Below are 20,678 nucleotides of genomic sequence, written 5' to 3' on the forward strand. Positions count from 1 at the left end.
TGCCCTTGTGGCCAAGAAGGCCAATGGTAGGTATCGTGGGGTGCATTAGGACGAGTGTTGCCAGGAGGTGGAGGGAGGTGATCCTGTCCCTCTACTCAGCCCTGRTGAGGCCTCATCTCGAGTACTGCRTCCAGTTCTGGGCTACCTTGTGCAAGAGAGACATGGAGCCACTGGAGAGAGTSCAGCRTAGGGCTACGAGGATGATCAGAGGGCTGGAGCACCTGCCCTATGAGGAACGGCTRYRAGAGCTGGGCCTCTTCAGCCTGGGGAAGAGAAGATTAAGGGGGCATCTTATCAATGTGTATAAGAAGGGCAGATGTCAGGGTGACAGGACCAAACTCTTTTCAGTTGTCCCGTGTGACAGGACAAGAGGCAATGGGCAGAAATTGAAGCACAGGAAGTTCTGCCTGACTGTGAAGGGAAATTTCTTCCCAGTGAGAGTGACGGAGCCCTGGCACAGGTTGCCCAGAGAGGTTGTGGAGTCTCCTTCTSTGGAGATCTTCAAGGCCTGCCTGGACACAACGCTGTCTAACATGCTCTAGGTGACCCTGCTGAGCAGGGAGGTTGGACTAGATGATCTCCAGGGGTCCCTTCCAACCTTACTGATTCTTTGATTCTATGATCTTACTTTTCTAGCTGTTTCTGTGAGTGTGTAAAGCAATAGTGTAAAGTCTGAATCATTTTAGGATGTATATTCATAGGAAAAGAGCTTGGGAAGGGGTACTCATATCATTTGTTATGGGGCCGCTTTAGAAGATCTGACTCAAAGTGAAGTGTTGGTAAGAAAGCTAAAGAACACGTGACTTCTTGCTTTAAATAACCTTGGTCCYGTAGAACAGAGTGGCAAGCACAGTGTCGTTTTTTATAGAGTTCCAAGGGAAATTTGAAAAGCTACAGAGATGTAAACCTGAGATCTGTACCAAGTTTTTAGAAATTATAATCAAGAATATATTCCACTGACATTTGGATAAAAATGACATCTGAAAAGCAGCATACTTTGTCTGAAGGAAAATCCTATTTTACAAGCCCATCAAGGTTTTCCAAAGAGATTAGGAAACTCAAAGACAGAGGAGATTCAGCTGACATGGACCACTTACACTTTCAAAGGACATTTAAGGAAGTGCCTGATCAAAGGCTCTTACAAGCTCTGTCACAACAAGAAAGGCTTCTGGTGCATACTTGTTTAAAATATAGTTAATCAGTGGCAAATATAAATGCTTAATGTTTCCATAGGAAGAAAGTCACTATGGGACTCCTGCAGTTCTTTATGCTGTTTGACAGCATATTCATAAACATGATGGACAAGAAGGTAAGCAGTAAGATGGCAAAATTTGTTGAAGATACTAGTTTACATCAAGTAGCAATGATGATAGCCACTTGCAAAGAACTAAAGTAAGTTCCTGCAAAACTGAATAAACAGTAAAACGGTAGATAAAATGCACTGTTTCTTCTACTAAAGGAATGAAAAGGCATCAGATGGAGCTGGTAAACTTAAAGTGAGAAGAAATGCTTCTTCACCAGAACCTCCTTGCCATGAAGTATTCTGAATACTAAAAGTGTACATGGGTTGGAAAGGTAAAGTGGATAAAATCATGGAGGAAAAAAATCTGTCAAGAGCTACTTAATATAAATAGATCTGACTCAGGAAGTCTCTGTGAACTGCTGAAGCCTAAGAAAGCATCCTGAGAAAGTATTACTATATGATTGCTTGCTCTCTCCTCCATATGTAATACTCAGCTAAGTGGATTTTCAGTCTGATTCTGTAGAGTTGTTTTTATATGCTTAAAATCTATAAACAGCAATTCTTTTATCTTCTAATACATTGCTTGATATATAGATTAATAAAACATTTGGATAATACTGACTGAGTAGGGTTTATTAAGCTTGCAGTGAGACAATTGTAGGCAACAAAGCAGGAGGAGCAAGTAAAATGTAACACCAAGTTTCATATTGGCAAAAAGTTAACCAGGAAAGCATCCCAGGTTTCTGTACTGGATCCTGTTTTGCCTGGTGTATCAAAAATAAATCTGAAACGGTTGTGAGCTTGCAATACAAAGCTTGTAGATAACACAGCTTTAACAAAGACTGAAATTGATACAAAGAAAGTTGTGTTGTATATGTGAAGCTCTGTACGAATATGTGAACAAATCATGAGGCTCACAATGTTTAAAATCTAATTTAAATTTAAATTTGTACCAGCTTAGGAAAGGGAATTTGCCATTACTGTGAAGCTCAGCTTGTTTTGCTGCATAAACACCAGCATGGAAGATATTAGAATCCCATTACATAAATCAGTGGCATGATCCCATCTAGTTACTGCACCACAAAAACACACATGAACACACACAGACACACACACACACAAAAAAATCTCTATGCATGAAGTATACAGAAGAGAATGTTACAAAGAATGAATGGAAATTACCAGAAGAGTGGAAGTAATTCAAGAATTGAAACTGAAATGCATAAGACTGAACAGTTTAGAAAGGAGAGTTTTGACATAGATTTCATTCGTGACTTTACAGTTTAGGGAAAATAAAACAAGAAAAAGAAAAAAAATAGTTTATCTTCCTCCTTCCTAATAAAACTAGGTAATATTAGAAAAAAGTATTGTAAGATCCAAAACTACACTACAGAAACTGATAACAACACAATCTCAGAGTTCAATAACTTAATTAGTTTGTAAAAATTAGTCTGTACTATMCACAAGAATTAAAGCTATGTTTTTTTTAAAGAAGGAAAAGATATAAAGAGGCATGGTTCATAGATAAGCTTTTCCCACAACCAGTCTAGAACAGATGAGCCCTTCCTGAAGCCTGTATTATCCCATATATACCTTTCTTTGCCCATACTGCTGAAATACGTGGTTCTAGATATTGTTAGAGGACTAACACTGGATTAAGCTATCTGCCTAATTTGGACCATTCAGTATTCTGTCACCAACTGAAAAGCAAGTGTTGTTGAGCAGTCACTGAAAAAACATCTCCCTGTGACAAAGCTCTAATGCTCTGCAGTTTAGTGCTTTCTCCTAGGAAAACAGGCTGAAATACGGATGGCACAAAGTGCAGAAGGCTACCTCAGGCTACAGCCGCGCCCCAAGCATGCAGGCACAAAAACTCAAGTCACACTGGTTGAAGCAAGGTGTGCTTTGATGAGAAAAATCTTTGTAAATACTGGGAGCCAGAGTATAAATCTCGTATCTTAGAATGACTTACTTCATATAGGAAATCTAATAAGCAAATCTATTTTGCTTTCAATTCAATTTTTACCTCAGTCCTACCTAGCTAGCRCAAAATTTACCATCATACTCTAAGTAACCTTCCCCAACATGACTGTCTCTCATGCCATTAAAATTAACTATGGGTAAAACAACAACAATTAAAAAATTGTATAGAATTTGTTCAGATAGGAGGCAGAGCTATCAGAAGACCTTACTTGGAAGATTTAAAGTTTTTTATTAGCATGTAGTTAGTTACTGGGCACAGGGGAGAGCATACAACTGTCCACTCTGGCAACTGCTCAGAACTGAGGGTGGGACACGAGGACCTCACAGAAACAGACTACCCTAAAGCTTAGATATGTACTTCAAAGCAAGAAGCTCAGCTTGTCCATCTTAAGCTAATACAGGAGGTATTTGTACTTTACATTTACATGAATTTATTTTCTTTTTCCTATGAGCTAAAACAGTGATTATGTATTTTTATTCTGCAACCCAGTGAATTCTACAATAATCTTTTGGAAAAATGTATAATGTGTACTTTTACTATTCTGTCTATCCTTTCACATATGTCCAAAGTTATAAAAGGAAGCTGTTGTATACGAACGTGATTACATTTAAGGAGTTTTCATATATAATTTTCCAAGTACTACAATACACTACTAACTATATTCTCAGTCAGTTTTTGAGAAATGAAATAAAACWAACAAATGCATAATTCTTCAAAACCTTATGTTCTTAAAAAAAATGAGACTATTTCTAGACTATTTGTTTTTTTAAAGCTATACCATATTTCTAACAGTATGTTTTCTATTTATCTATTCTATCTATTTATCTGCCCTATGAGGAACGACTGCAAGAGCTGGGCCTCTTCAGCCTGGGGAAGAGAAGACTGAGGAGGGATCTTATCAATGTGTACAAGTACCTGAAGGGAGGGTGTCAAGGGGACGGGGACAAACTCTTTTCAGTTGTCCCGTGTGACAGGACAAGAGGCATGGGCAGAAATTGAAGCACAGGAAGTTCTGCCTGAACATGAGGGGGAATTTCTTCCCGGTGAGAGTGACGGAGCCCTGGACCAGGTTGCCCAGAGAGGTTGTGGAGTCTCCTTCTTTGGAGATCTTCAAGGCCCGCCTGGATGCCACCCTGTCTAACATGCTCTAGGTGACCCTGCTGAGCAGGGAGGTTGGACTAGATGATCTCCAGGGGTCCCTTCCAACCTTACTGATTCTATGATTCTATTTTGTGCAGTTGGCTTCTTCCCCTCAATTTTAGACTAAGAAAACTCAGTTCCAGTGTTATATGTTGAGGACTGTCAGTTTCTTCACTATTTTTTAGACGGAAACTTCCTTCCCCTTCATCACAGCTTTAGGAATACAAGTGCCACTGTATAACTATGACATAGTTTTCTGAAATACTGGATGATATGAAGTACTAATTTATCTTATTGCCAGTAGTAACTATTAATTTGTAGGGTTTCCTTTCATAGTATAGATCCATAAAGCCTACAAAACTCCAATATTTAATTATTTGCTGATTATATGATAATCACAGCCTGATCCCATATCCAAAAGAAAGACTAGGTAGTCAAATAATCAAAATTATGAACTAGAAACTTGAGATTTCAGAATCTTAAGTATTCCATAAGTTCATCAAAATATACAAGAAATACAAAATCTGTACATATGGATTTGAAACACGAAAGCATCTTACACAAAAGTGAGCGAATAGGTAAAAATATATATGCCTTTACTGAGCCTAGGCTTGTATTTCTCTCCTGCCTATTCCTGATATTTATTGTGTTACTTTCCTCAGTAGGTTCTTCATTAGGGATGTTGGTACAAGTATTTCATATATATATATAYACACACACATATGAAYATATATATGTATATGTATTTATTTTTTTWAAAAAAATCTCTCTTAAATGTTTGAATCATTATTTTACATTTCATATAATCATACAATCATAGAATCACTACGGTTGGAAGGGAACTCTGGAGATCATCTAGTCCAAACTCCCTGCTCAAGCAGGGTCAACTAGAGCATGTTAGACAGCGCTGTGTCCAGGCAGGCCTTGAAGATCTCCAAAGAAGGAGACTCCACAACCTCTCTGGGCAACCTGGTCCAGGGCTCCGTCACTCTCACCGGGAAGAAATTTCCCCTCACAGTCAGGCAGAACTTCCTGTGCTTCAATTTCTGCCCATTGCCTCTTGTCCTGTCACACGGGACAACTGAAAAGAGTTTGGTCCTGTCACCCTGACACCCTCCCTTCAGGTACTTGTACACATTGATAAGATCCCTCCTCAGTCTTCTCTTCCCCAGGCTGAAGAGGCCCAGCTCTCACAGCCATTCCTCATAGGGCAGGTGCTCCAGCCCTCTGATCATCCTCGTAGCCCTATACTGCACTCTCTCCAGTAGCTCCATGTCTCTCTCGTACCGGGGAGCCCACAACTGGACGCAGTACTCAAGAAGAGGCCTTGCCAGGGCTGAGKAGAGGGRCRGGATCACCTCCCTCCACCTCCTGGCAACACTCGTCCTAATGCACCCCACGATACCTACCATTGGCCTTCTTGGCCACAAGGGCASAYTGCTAGCTTATGGTCAACTTGTCATCCACCAGCACTCCCAGGTYCTTCTCGGCAGAGCTGCTCTCCAGCAGGTCAGCCCCCAACCTGTACTCGTGCCTAGGGTTATTCCTCCCAAGGTGCAGSACTYTGCACTTGYCCTTGTTGAACCTCGGGGGGTTCCTCTCCRCCCAGCTCTCCAGCCTGTCCAGGTCTCTCTGAATGGCAGCACAGCCCTCAGGTGCATCAGCCACTCCTCCCAGCTTGGTATCATCAGCAAACTTGCTGAGGAGGCACTCCATCCCCTCATCCAGGTCACTGATGAAAAAATTAAACGGGATGYGACCCAGTTCTGAGCCCTGGGGGACACCACTAGCCACAGGCCTCCAACTAGACTCCGTGCCACTGATGATGACCCTCTGAGCTCTGCCTTTCAGCCAGTTCTCAATCCACTTCACTGTCCATTTAAATAACAGTAAAGAGATCTACAGATTAAAATAATAAAAGGACTCCATAAACAACATTGTTAAGTCTAGAAGAGGCCAAAGATTTTTAATATTTTACAAATTCTTACTAGGTTCTCTCAACTGGCAGATACACAAAACAGAATAAATTGTTAGTTCTGGTAATAACATAGACTGGAAATAATTTTTCAGCTGAAAACCTCTTAACTTAGAGAATACGAAAGTATTTAAGAATTCACTTTCAGTGTTAYTTCTGATTCTTTCTACTTAACCACCATGAGGTGTATTTGAAAAGGAGAAAAAAAAACAGGAATAATACTTGTTGGGTCACATTCATGACAAATGATACAGTGCATTCAATTTTATTCCAGTTGGAAGGGATCTGACCTTCTATCTCACACYTTGGGCCAGTACACTATTTTGGGGGACAACAGGTAAAAGGGCACTGGGTAACAGTATCCCACAGCCTCCTGTTCCTTCTCTTCTGTTCCATGCAGGACTTGGGACAGTCTATATTCTTGAAAATGTTTGTCAGGCTCAGATCTAAACAGCTACATTTAAGTATTCTTAAATTTTGACAAATCTTTACAAATTAATTACAAATCCTGATGGAATGGGATAGGCACAACTCTGCTACCTCTGTAGCTAGTTAGGACTTGGGATGCACAGACACAGATATTTAGGCATCAAAACATTTTAATGGGCAAGTATTCTGGCTATTATCAAGTATGGTATCAAGTACATTAATAAGTAATTTTCTCCAATGCATGACAATTTTTAGAGTGAAATAATAGAAGATACAGTATCCATACTATATATTAAAGTTTCAGTGTGCTTTAGTATTTTATTTTGGACAAGTTTTAGCCTGATACTGTGGACTGAATGTCCATCAGCAGTTGTAGGAATGCTGTTCAAGTGCCTCCTCTGAATCACCTCAGAGCAATCCAATTGGTGCATTTCAAGATTGTTCCATGATGAAAACCAAAGCAAGGGGAGTTGGGATGAACAGAAGCTTCTCTCCAAAAGCACACCGCTGTATCTACACTAAAATGCTAATGTGGATGCACTTTTACGTAAGCAGAAACTTCCAAGATCTATATATGTAATATATCTATTGCAAAATATCTATTTTTATAGATACAGTATCAGAATCTGTAGTTAGTATCTGAATCTTGGAATGGATAATGGCAATTGTGAGGTGGAAGGAGTCAAGCTCTAGGAATAGAATTTGATCTACTACATTAAAAAGAAATAGAAACAGGTTGGGCATGCACTCTTAATTTATGTAGTCACTTAAATTGTCCTTTGACATCAACTCCTACAAATCCTTTTAAGAAATTTTCAACATTTTTGGAAAGTCTTTCCAATCTTGATCCTACTAAAGGAGTCAGAGATACATCATAGTCTTGAATGTATTGTTCTAATTTAATTACACAGTATTTCCCCTCTATACAACTGTACAAATAAAACTTCTGCTTTAACTTTTTCTGCTATTTAGGAAAAAATAAATATATATACATGAAATATATATATGTATATGTATATATAAAAGCTCCAATTCATATAAGCTAGTTCCAAAACTTCAGTAAAARTAATCTTTATTTTGTAAACCAGCTTCTTATACAAAATACTATCAACTTAGACATCTCTGTTCAGAGTCTAACATTGTTACCAGAAAGGATTTCAAATAAAGACATTTTATTTAAGGTAATACTGGCCTCCTGCTGGTATTTCTAACGAATAAATATGCCCCCTCGGGATCAAAACACAGGCAACTGATTCTGAAATCTAATCCCATACTCCAGATTTAAAAAAGAAACAAAAAGAACAGTGCCTATGAGACCGTATGAGTGTTCACACTTTCTGTCTCCTTCCACCTTTTCAAATTCAATTAATTTTATTCTTGCAGAACCATTGTTTCTAAGAACAAGTGTAACTCATGAATAAGACATAGCAGTATATAGTAAGATATTAACCAATAATCCTCTGCCCTCTGCAAACTAAAATTGTTGTGAGTAAAATTAATGTTACTAGAAAAGAATCATGTAGATAAAAGAAACAACTACTTGAGCTGTGCAAATTATTTCAAACCCAGATCTAAAAGAACTCCCTTTCCCACTTTGCCATTGTTCCAGTTTTGCTTTATTCACAACACATCCCATCTCTCTTTTTTTTTTAAAAGCCTTTCTACTAAACATTTCTCTTGCCCCTTTCAGCAACTGCTGGTATTCCCMTGGAATGTGGCAGTTCTCGTTTTCAAAACTACCATATTAGAGTAGTAATAAACTCTTTCAATCTTAATCCACTACATCTGAATAGCAAGAATGCATAAGCATGCTTGCACTTGCATCATGTCATTATAGAGCTTAACATACCTGAGCAGTCAAAAGGAACTTAAGGACAGAAAAAAACAGCAATTTATATTGTGCAGCTTTACTCTCAAAAAGCCTTTCCATATGTCATTCCTCAGTTTGTTTTGGAGTTCTTCTCCTACTTTCGCTCTACTAGCTACACTCTATTCCTTGCCCTATTCACTTGCCATCGTTCCATTCCTTTCAGAGATATCAAGGATGATGTACCTCAGTCCCTCTCCTCCTTCTCCAAATTACTCGTTAAATCTTATTTATTTTTACTTGGCAATACAGAGCATTGCTTTGCACCGATTAAGCTATTCACCTCCCCTACACAAATTTTTATGCGAAAGCATCAATAAATGTCAAAACACAAAATCCACTCCATTTCTAATGTACACAGTTATTAGTTTGACTTTTGCCTTTTCTCTCTCCCCTTTTGGTAAATAATTTTCATATAGTCTATTATCTGGTTTCAGTGGTAGACATGGATGATGTCATTTTAAAAACTTATTCTAAGAAGTACACTAAACTAAGATGCTATATTTAATATAAATCTAATAAATATAACTACTTCTGTAATAATACAAAAAAAAMCTTTTTATTCTTAAGTTTCTATCTGAAGCTGATGTTCATGCTACATAAAACTTGGAGGTTCTTCTAGAAACATCAAATAGCAACAGCTGTTTTATGTTACAGAGTCGTTATAGATTAAGACAGTAAAGAACAACAGTATCATCTAAGTTTTTCTTTGTCTCGGCCCAAAATCCTGAGGTACTTCCAACCCTAGGCTTCTGTTATTTTGTTGTGGTAGGCATGATTATTTTCATTTCAAAGAATATAAGAAATACGTATTTTCTAAATGTATTTAGCTTTAAATAGTCAAAGAATTATTTTATTATTTTTCAACATGAAACAAATAACAGAAAATGAATATAAAACTTAGGCCAATAATTCAATTGCTTTATGGACACTAAATAAAAATTAAGCAATTTCACAGGACACAAGTCCTTTAAAGACAGCAAATCTATTTTGAGTATTATTTCCTACTCAAATACCTTGCATTCTCTTCTTTCTAAAACCAACAGAACTATGAAAATAATGCATCTTCGAGWAAAAAAAGTAGAATATTTCACAATATTGGTCTTATTTTGGTATACTGTTAAATTTGCTTCCAATAACATATTGTTACCTTTGTAGTTAACTTTGAAACCAATTGAACCCACACTTTCATCGGTTTGAAGATGCAACCACATCTGATTGCTCATGCTCACAATTAAATCTGGTACAAAGCTCCCAGTTAACCTAGAGAAAGAAAAATTACTGTAAAGTCATTGCATTTTAGATGGTTTTCTTAACAGACATAAAAGCCAAGAAGGAAACTAATCATAGTCTCAAAAGACAACCATACCATAAACAAGTACAATTATAGGAAAAATCATACGTTAAATATTAAGCAACCAGATTAATTTTTGCTTTCTGTAAGCATTATTGATACTTTGATTGAAGACAGAAAGAATTTAAATAACTGTTGAAGAATTATTTTCTTTCATAGACCTTTTTTGTAATTCCTCCTGTTCAGCTCACCCCGAATTAGATACCTACTGGCTTGTTAGCTGATATAGCTCCCAGAGTTCCACTAGCTGCAGGTTGAACAGAAATGCATAAATTCAAGTCAAGCACTATACGGAATACAGTGAAGGATCTCACTTCACTTTCAGTTAGTAGTCCACTGTCTCCCCTGACCCTGAATCTTTTCTGGCAATCCTGCATGCATAACTCAAATCCTTGCAGGTATATCAAGCAGCACCAGGAGCTGATAATAAGGCACTGTATATCTATTCTTCAGGAACAGGGTTTCTCTGGTACTCAACTATTCCACTTTGGAATACATGTATCCCATAGGAAGATTGCTCATGAAGAGCTTACTACTCTTAAATAACAATATTGCTATGAAGACCCCTGGATTCCCTAGACTCTCTCACCTCCCCTCATCACCTCTACCACAGCAACGGAGGAAGGTACGTGACAGTCTCAGTTGCTATCCATTCCTTCATTAACAGGAATACCAGATGTCAGAACTTTAAGTTTTGTCAGACAGTGATTAATAAGAGCTATAATTAAACCTGAGACTTTTTTTCTTTTTTAATAAGAAGAAACAATCTGCAGTTAATTTACTTGTTCAGAGTTCTATAGTGTTATATACAGTTATAGAGGTAGCTGGCCTCCAGCTCCTCTTCCAGCAGGACACAAGACTTCTACAACTTCTGGGTCTGCAAGACTTGTGAATAAATTTTAAGCCCCATAAATTATCTCAGCTGGTACAGGGCATCCATAGATAGGCACACAAATCACATCTTTTTTCTACTTGTCATATTGTTATAATATAAAAATGTTGAAGTCAGTACAATCCCACATGTTCATTTGGTTTTCTGAATGATTCTTAAATGCTGCGACAGTAAAAACAAAGCATTTTGAAATYTGCAGTTTTACAAGTTACTTTTTTTTTTTTCCCCCAAACTTTGTCACAGTTGGTAAGAGTTTATCGGCTCTTTTAACAACAGAAYGGTGGAAAGTTACAACACATCTCCCATCCTGCAATACAGTTCCCATCCTTGCAAAGTTAAGATCACAAACACAAAATTGTTTAAGAGTAAAAATAGTTTTGTTTTTCCTTCCCCAGTTCTAATCATTCTTTAAAGCTAGCTGAAGCTTCAGATAGCCTATTAAAAATATATTTTGTACTTAATTTTAGATCTCCCCTCCGGTCTTTTTTAGCTTGTTGCTGTATAAAATAATCTGCTGTGGAAAAAATTCACATCAATTTCTCACATCTGTGTTCACAGATGGAGCTTCTACAGCGACTGTTGCCAGACCTGTACAAGTAACTGCCTGGCCAAAATAAAATAATGTACTAACTGCTCATTCCTGCACTAAAGGGAAGTATCTTCAGTGATTTCAGACTTTGCCAAATTAATAGATTAACCGGCTGTCCCTCCATTAGGAATAACACTGATGTAATGGCCAGCAGAGCTCTGTAATTCTCCCTAGTGACTGATAGTAGATTTCAGCCATGGCCATTGGGAATATTAATCTCCAAGTTACACCACAGAAAATAATTCCTACGATATACAGCATGGAAATGTTCATCATTTCTGCTTTAAGTCAGTTATAAATAATCATTTGTGATTTATTTTTATTTCTTTAAACATCGTTTTCAGAAACCGTATTTTTTAACAAAATAAATACTGCATCAGGGAAGAATACCTCTCTCTTGCCCTCCATCTTCCATTCCAAAAGGACCTGAGTTATCTGTAATTTCTGCATCTGCAAAACTTGTGAAGCATCCTGCACAGTCCTGATTTAAGTTTTTAGGGTTCCCTGTACAATATGTGGGGAGACTTTGGGACTGCAAAGCAGTGAGATCCAGAAAAAGCACTATTATTTAAAGGAAGCTACTTAAGATAATAAAGAGTGAAACTGAGACTGTGAATCATCCTTTCTTTTCTCTTGAAGTTTATTAGACTTCTGCTCTGGATGGATTACCTAGGTTCCTCTCCTGGAGGTAGGTTCTTACACCTTCTTTTTAAAAAACTCAGCATTGAACACTGTCAAGATGCTGTAGTTTATCAGTTATGTTACTCAGCAAGGTATTTTCAAATTTCACTTCTTCCACAAGGGCTCCAAATCTACCTCTCCCCCACAATAGTGAGATATATTTCTGCCGAGAAAGTACACCAAAGTGGGTTAGAGGATATTCAGAAGCCTGAGACACTCTCCTTACCTTTTGCTAAAAATGATCCATAATATAGGAGAGGATATACATGTATAGAGCCAATCCACATGCATACCAAAAGTGCAAGAATGAGTTTCAAACTTTGCTAACTGGATTTTTCCAGACGTGTTACATTTCCAAATGTTTCTTGCAGGAACCAATGCCAAGATTCACCTTACATGAGGAGTCATCTACAASAGCTCTCCATGCAAGCTACTGAAACTAGATCTGTCAACGTCCTGAAGAAGTGCTTTGACTGCTGTATGAGGCAGGAGCCACTTTCTGCCTCCTTTTCCTCTTCTATTCCTTGGTATTAGTTTCATGGGCAAGCACTAGGAACGCCTTCATATCAGTCACTTTGTCAAACACAGGAAAGTGTTTTCCGATSAGATTTAAGTTCCATTAGGAGCTGAGCTCACTAGGCTTAAGCTCCTGCTTATGTTCCTGAGTGTGTGTATACAGGCACCCAGGGAAATTTAATGACAAGTACTGAAATGGCTTTGGAGTTTATCTACTTCCATACCTAGCACAGCAGATGAAAAATTATCAGGACTTCAGTCTGGATTTAGAAAGCATAAATGCCGCTTAAATTCAGATACTGGTTCTGAACTTTTCTATCCAGTAGCACCTAGTAAAGTTAGTGGATAAAATGTTTGAATAGGACTCCTGATTACTTTTGATAAACTGAAAGATAAGTGTTTTCACATAATATTCAAAATAATTGTCTTATCAATTTGCTGGAGGAAAGGTAATTATTTTCAAATTTACAATCCAAAATATATCATAAAATATATTATTTATTTGAGATGCCTGATATCCCAGACGTTTACATGGCTCACAGTAGAAAATATTTAAAATATTTAAGTTTTTAACAGTCTTCCATTATGTTCTGTCTTCTATGTATTTTTTTTTGAAATATTACTTGCCTAGTTCTTTACAGAACAGATTATCTTATCATATATATTAACAGTTAACTGAATCTCAGGGCAACTGTAAGAAACTTTTTGATAAAAGAAAAATTATGGAGAATTCCATTATATTCATAACAAGCTTAACACTGTAATTACATCAGTTCTCCCCAGTATAGGTCAGACAATATCAGGTATATTTTTTTGTAAAACCTTTGTAAAAACACCTTTAAAGAAACCAAATCTGGACAAAGTTGTTTACTATATTAGTCAAAATTGTAAATATTGCTGTACTGTGTCCCAGTGTGTTACTGTAATTTAAGTGTCGATTAAAACCATGTTAATACTTTATTTGAATGTTAATAGAACCTGSTGATCTGGCAGATAATAGATGTTCTTTCCACATGACAGAATAGTCAATATAGTATCGGAATGTAAGAAAATCTCAACTTGAGTCCCAGCTCCAGGATAAATACATTTTGAGGGCCTGGTATTGTCATGGAAGTCTGCATTACTACTACTCTGTTTATAAAATGTAGATTATAGTACTTCCCTACTTCTCAAAGTTGTTAATAATAATAATTAGCACACCTACAATCTCATGAAGAAACTTTCCGCTAGCCTAAATACTTGGCCATATACTGATCTTCTCATTAACAAGAAAGGCTTGAAGGACTACAAAAAATAATTAAAAAATAGTAGGTCAGAGAGGTTTGTCCTTCAGACACTAGGAGAACTCATGATGAAAATCTGTAAATCCTGGAACAAGATTTTTTTTCTGCTCAAAGTTTTGGGATTAATAATATTAATKAGATAAAATCAGTAAAGGAAAAAATAAGGTAAACATTAATTTTAGATTATCTAAAGCAAGTTTTGGATGTCATTCCCATGGGGAATAAAGGAGAGTTTATGATTACTATACTGAAGAACAGTATGAATAAATTTCCATTAAATTAACTGGAGGGAATATCATTCCAAGGAATCCTAATTTCGTTATTTTTGATTAAACATGCTTTGCAAGGTAAACATTTATCCCATCTGCTTCTGCTATGTAAGCTGTTGCTTCTGTTTTTAACTCATTTGAAATTTATCTATAGAACTGACAATAAAATAAGGTACTTACTGAGAAGCCATTTTATTTTAAAATAACAAACAAATACTATTTGGCCTTTCCAAAAATCTTTTCTAAATAGTAGACATTTTTTATAGATTAAAGATGGTTTCTAAGCAATGAAGTAGTTTTTTTTTCATAAAATTGAATCAGATATGAAAAAAKAAGCATAAAGTTTTTTAAGAGGCTTTAATTTCTCATAAAAGCCACATCAAATTATTTACTCAGAATGGAATTGGAACTGCATAGAATGAAGGAATGTAAGTAATACCTAATTACAGTGTTTCACATATAGGAATTAAACTTAATCACTGGATTACATTGCTGTCTTTAAATATTTACCAACTAAATAATAGGATTCCGCATTTGTCTTCTTGGGACTGTTATTGTAAGACCAGTTCCCATCACAAGCTAAGTATTCGAGAAATATGAATTCAGAAGTTAACAAATAATTGTTAAAAAAAATATATCAGGACTCAGTCATTTTAGAAGGATGGTATGATAATGCATGGTAAAGTCCTTAGATAATCCTCAGTGCTCTCTGATTTGTGATTTTAAGTAGTTTAGATATTTTATAGGTATTTATAGGTACAGATTTTCTCYGTAGTTATTTCTTCACTATACTAACTCATTTTCTGGGCCTACCTACCAGAGTCAATAAGAAATTAAAGGTCCGAGAGTACATCTTTTGCCAAAGAAGGCTTGCTAGGAGACACACGTGTAAGCAGTCCACTTACCTGTTTTCAATCACTTTCTGATAGCTGTGTACTATGACAACACACTTACAAAGCAAGCACAGTAGACCTTACCAATTTACATGCATACAAATGAATGTAGAGAYTGAATATGTCTTTTTGAAAATCTGATGTTAGTTTATCTTTTTCTTCGCTATTGTCCAATTCATCCCTTTCTAATATTAGACCAGTAAATGTATAATAAAATAATATATATAACCTACCAGTGTTAAGTWATTTCAGGAGCTCAGTAAGATTAGTTTTTGTTAGGATTTAGCTCTTTCTCATCATTATTCACTGACATCAATCACATGAATGATATTCTGCAGTACATACAAAGTGTAAATGCAAAAGACTTACACTTGAAGAACAGTTTTAGGATCACCCACTTCTCCTCCATCACCAATTGTCAGTGTGTCGTAGCCAATCTCCAGATCAAATTCTTCAAAATTTATCTGAATAACCTAATAAAAAATAAGTAAATATATACTTTTAAATAAAGAAAAGTTGCTGTGAGATGACCCTGTAAATAAGTTTTTCAGCAGTAAAAATAAACAGAACTTCTAATTAATAATAGTTACATGTAACTTTAGTATATTTTAAAAGAAATTTTGTAACTAACCSAAAGGTCTGGTTCAAGAAATACAGAATTGCAGTAACTATAAGGTGCCATCACTCTGCTGTGCTGCTTACAGAACTGATGTTTCTCTTATTTATGCAGTTGCATGTTTAATACACTACCAAATAATTGTGTTACATTTTGCTAAGATATCCTCAAAGGGCAACTTTAATTGATCAGACTTCGTGCAATACAATTGTCTTCAAAGAGCACCAGAATAATTGTACTTCACTGAGTAAATGCAATGAAGGTGAGGAACATAATTTACTCCTGAYATCTATAATCTGGCTCAAGCAGGATAAAGCTGGACTAAAGGTAAAAGTCATTCTCTTATTTTATGAAGTTGAGTAAAATGCAACTATCAGAAACATAAGTCTATTTTATATCCTGTAATCTAAACTGCAGTGTGCATATTTAATGCATAAGGACAGCAATTTCAGCTCCATTTTAAGAATAAAATGAATTTTTCACTTTGTGCAGAATACAGTCATATTGTTACAAAAGAAAATAAAGCATTTTTTCCCACTGATGCATTATTCACATTAACTGTTTTTTTACAAAAGTAATACAGACTCCTCAAACTTCCATGTAGATAATAAAATACCTGTGCATAACAATTATTTTATTATTTATATCTTTAGTTAATGGTCTTTAATTATTGTTATGATTCGGAAATGAGAGTGCTAATGTTTAAAGCTGCAGCAATTTTGCTGCATAAATACCATGTCCTTGAAAGCTCACTTTACTTTGTTACACTTGGCTTCTAATAACTGTTTTGAAAACAGACATATATTTATGAGTTCTCTGAAAAACTATAAAAACTATTTTTATTCACTCGTGGCTTTCTTCTTCTTTTTATTTTTTTCATTTTTGACCGTACCGTATCATGGGCCATGACACTAAAGACCAGAAAGCTAATGAATATACGTGAACAGAAAACAAAAGGTAGTACAGGAAAGCAGGAGAAACCGATGTACAGAGGAACGTGTGTATATATATTTGTATATATATGTGTGTGTATATGCCTATATATATGTACACAAATATAAATATATATATATTTGTGTATGTATGTGCGCGGAGGGGCACTTTTCCTAGAGTGGGCAGACGGCTGTGCCTGGCGCCGAGGGTGCTCCCTGCTCCGGGTCCCTGCCGCCTCCCCCAGCCCCGGTCCCAGCCCGGGGCTGCGGGTCGGTACCCCACAACGCTGCAGCGGTGACCGCTCCTGCCCCAACAAGAGATACTGTCATAGTTTTTATTTTACAATGTCTGATTTAATTTGATCAAATYTGATCAAAACCAAAGCTGACTGCCCTTAACGGTGCTTGTTATATTGATTATGCCTCGTAGAATACTGAAAAGGCATTTTGATGACTTCGGCGTTTAGAAGTAGGGTGTGCCGGATCCTATCAACATAAAAATGCAGATKTAGGTAAGGTGAGTGAGTAACTTCAAAACTGACAAAACAACAGATGATTTGTAAAAGAAGAGTTTTTGGCAGGTGTATCACAAAGTTTTGTATTTTGAATAAGTAATAGAACTGCAAATGAAAGACTGAAGGTAAGTGGTATCCTTGAATCTCTTTAACATGACAGTAAAATTACAAAGTAATTCCAGATTTTAGACTGCTGTTTTTAAGAATAAAGGTTACAGGGAAATATATTCTCATTTATTTCTATATTCTACACATATAAAATCAGATCATAGCATCTGTGCTATTGATTTGATTACTAAATGCACAGTAACCAGAAACACAGGGACTGATACTCTTTAAGAATAAATTCTATGTGAAACCAATTTAATTCTTTTTCCCAGTTTTCCAGAGCAAGATATGTGTCATTACTATAAGTGAGATATGATCCAGTGTTTTTTTAATAATTCATATCAACAGTGGTCATGTTTGGCATGTGTATCTATTTGGGGTACAAGAAACTCATATCCCAGAATGTATTTATGTACTTACTCTATTTATGCTAAAATAARAATCTTATTTAAAATTGTAAAGAAAGGAAGGAAGAAAAAGAAGGAAGAAAGGAAAGAAGGAGAGGGGAACATAAAATATTTTGAAGTGGTGTCAGATCCAGCTATACTTTTAAAAGGAAACAGTACCATAAATAAGTATGTCAGGAAAGATTTGCCTGATGTGTAAGATTTTGGGTAGGAGGCTAATACTGTCAACTGTGGGTTCTGAAAAGCAGCCACAAGATGGAATTCTCCAAGATGTGGAAATCCAACTGGTGATAATGAATTGTGCATCTATAAGGCTTCAGAACTGAAAAATTTTATTTATTTAAAAGGTAGCAATATATTAATCTTTTTTTTTTCAAAACATGCTATTAATTAGCCCTTGAATTTTTTTTACTTTTATAGTAGCTTTTGTGATGTACCCAGAAGTTAGCAGACTATACAGACCAATCTATTTTGAAACTTTTTTCACACAAATTCTTCTACAATATTATTCAACATCTTCCAAGTGTCTGCAGCCATGGAAAAAAATATATATCTCTTCCTACTTCTCCCTCCATACACATATATACAAACACATAGATAAGAACACCTTTTTTATTTATTTGCATATGATGAGATGTGCAGTCCATATTCACAATAAATAAAATTCCAGCAAAAGGAAGGTCATATTCTGTCTTCATCTTGACATGCTTCTGCTGTTTATAAACCCAGAAGCAATRAACAAATTAAGAAGACTAAGCATTGCTTCCTAAAGAAAAAAAAATCCTCTATTTGAAAAAGAAATTTCTGGAAATGATGCTGATATACTTGTATCTCTAACAAATTTTCAAGTTCTTTTGTAARGGAAGAAATGGAGAAATCAAATTTCTAATGGATTTCAGTAGAYTTGTATCTCCTTTTCTGCCTTGGAAGACAAGATCTGGAACCCTCTCCTTGGTCAAAAATTGTCTACTGCCCATGTCAGAAGTAACACAGGGAAAAACTTTACTGAAAAGTTAACGGCTAACTTGAAAAGGTCTCACAGGTTTTCAAACAAGTTTTCAGAGTGCCTGTTTAGGTGACTGTGTTCCAGAGAGCAACTATTCCAGACAATTCTTGATTGCGTGTCTAGTTCCTGGTGGAAATAGCTCCCCCAAATACCAAGATTTTATATGGAAAGTAAGGTTCCAGGTGAAATATTCAAATTTTTTAAATTTCAAAACACACTAAAAAACATGATGTAAAAATAATGAGGCTTAACAGAAGCAAGTGTGCATTTCAGAACTGCTTCTGAAGTAKAAATGCAAAGATTTGAAGTTGTATGTATTTCCATATGTGCATCTGTTATCCTAAAGCTTGCAATGCAAATGTAGTCTAAAAATATTTTTGGATATATAGTAATGTTTTCRTTCCATAAAATTTGACATTTTACAAGTAAAATAACTATAAAGATTTTTTTWAAAAAATGTTAAGAATCTATTTTCTCAGATAAGTATTTAAAAAATCCACACGAAGCTGGCAGATATGGAATTTTCAGAGCTGAACCCTTTTGCACAGCTGAAGACCAGATGGGATATCCTAGACTATCATATCAGAGGTTGCCAATAATCTCAACCCTACAAATTGGAGACGCTTTCAGCACTGTAGATTAATCCTGCAATCAGTTATTTATAAAAATCATTCAGAATTATTTGCTTTTAAAACATATTTGAAATCAAATGTGAAGTCCTTTCCCACACCCCAGAACGAATATTAGCTGAAAGTTTTACAACAGCAGGACAGCACATTAAAATAAGAAACAATGAGATTATATTTTTGTTTTGCATGTTATAGTTTTCTGTTTGCATAAATTACAACCTTTATTAACGTAAAATCTTTATTAAAAGTAAAAGCTTCTGACATTGATTGATCTGAAAAGTACAGCCTCCACCTTTAATGATCCTCTGTAGCTCCAAAACAAAGTATTCTACAAAACAGAAATAATCTTTTAAAGACAGATGTCTACAAAACAAACAAAAATGAATAATAATAAATTACACAGGTGAACTAAGCTGTCAATACAGCATTCATTTTTAGAAATAATGTAATTAAATAATTAAGCAAGGACATTACCTTTTACTTAATCAGTATGTTTGTTCATCATGTTTTTCCCAACAGTATAAATCTGTCTACTAACTTGCACCTTTTAGCATATATCAGTGTTGAGTAAAACCATGCATTTATTGTGTATCACAAATATTCTTCCCACACTTACAGACAGCTTGCCTGCTGCACAGCAGTATACAGCTCAAAGGTTTCCCCACTGTCACAATGAGGTATGTGTAYAGAAGTCCTCTGTACCCGAGCTGAGATACGAACATCCCTAGCTCATCAGTTCCATTCACACACTTGCCTCTGAACTTGAATCATTATGGTCAAATTCTGTCATATTTTCTCACATGAGATATTGTAACCTTTGCACATGCTGCCACATTATGCTTCTGAAAAGCTACTACTCARTGTTAAGCACGAGTTCACCCATTTTTATTCAGCCACTGGAAAAGAAGACAGAATTTTTGATCCAGGCACTGGATAGTTAATGACTGACTATTAACTGAAATTTAAGGTAGTATGAGAAAAACTTATGTACCTAAAAGATAGTAAGACAGGGATAGGTTGGACTTGGAAATTCCTGCCACCTCCCTAATACCAGAACATCTATTACTGACCTACAAGGAAATCAGTTGCTAGAACAACCACAACATTATCATGCAAAATACACAATATGAGTAGTCCAAACACACGAGGAACAACAAGGAATCCATTCCAGTGAACTTTATCCAAAAGATATCTACTTTCATCAGTTTCCACTGTTAACTCTAGAAAAAAATGCCTTTAAACTGTTGAAAATTTCATGCCTGCTCTTTGCTTATCAATCAAAAGGGATTATCTGGTTGCCTTCTTCACTGGTGGAAGATGAAAGAAAGCCTATCTGTAGGCCTTATATTC

General features: G+C 35.9%; 1 protein-coding gene across 4 annotated transcripts in view; it reads right to left on the reverse strand.

The window, feature by feature from the left end:
- Nucleotides 1-20,678, reverse strand: part of CSMD3 (CUB and Sushi multiple domains 3) — a 678,537-nt gene that overhangs the window by 326,028 nt on the left and 331,831 nt on the right. For all 4 annotated transcript variants that reach the window (XM_085321107.1, XM_085320309.1, XM_085319522.1 and 1 more), the window contains 2 exons: nt 15,485-15,588; nt 9,789-9,901 (listed from right to left, as the gene is read on the reverse strand). In XM_085321107.1, the coding sequence (XP_085177233.1) occupies nt 9,789-9,901; nt 15,485-15,588 (217 nt within the window). The remainder of the gene's footprint in view (nt 1-9,788; nt 9,902-15,484; nt 15,589-20,678) is intronic.

This window comes from Rhea americana, unplaced genomic scaffold (assembly GCF_003343005.1).
Source record: "Rhea americana isolate MKP2758 unplaced genomic scaffold, rheAme1 scaffold_0, whole genome shotgun sequence".
Lineage (NCBI taxonomy): Eukaryota > Metazoa > Chordata > Aves > Rheiformes > Rheidae > Rhea > Rhea americana.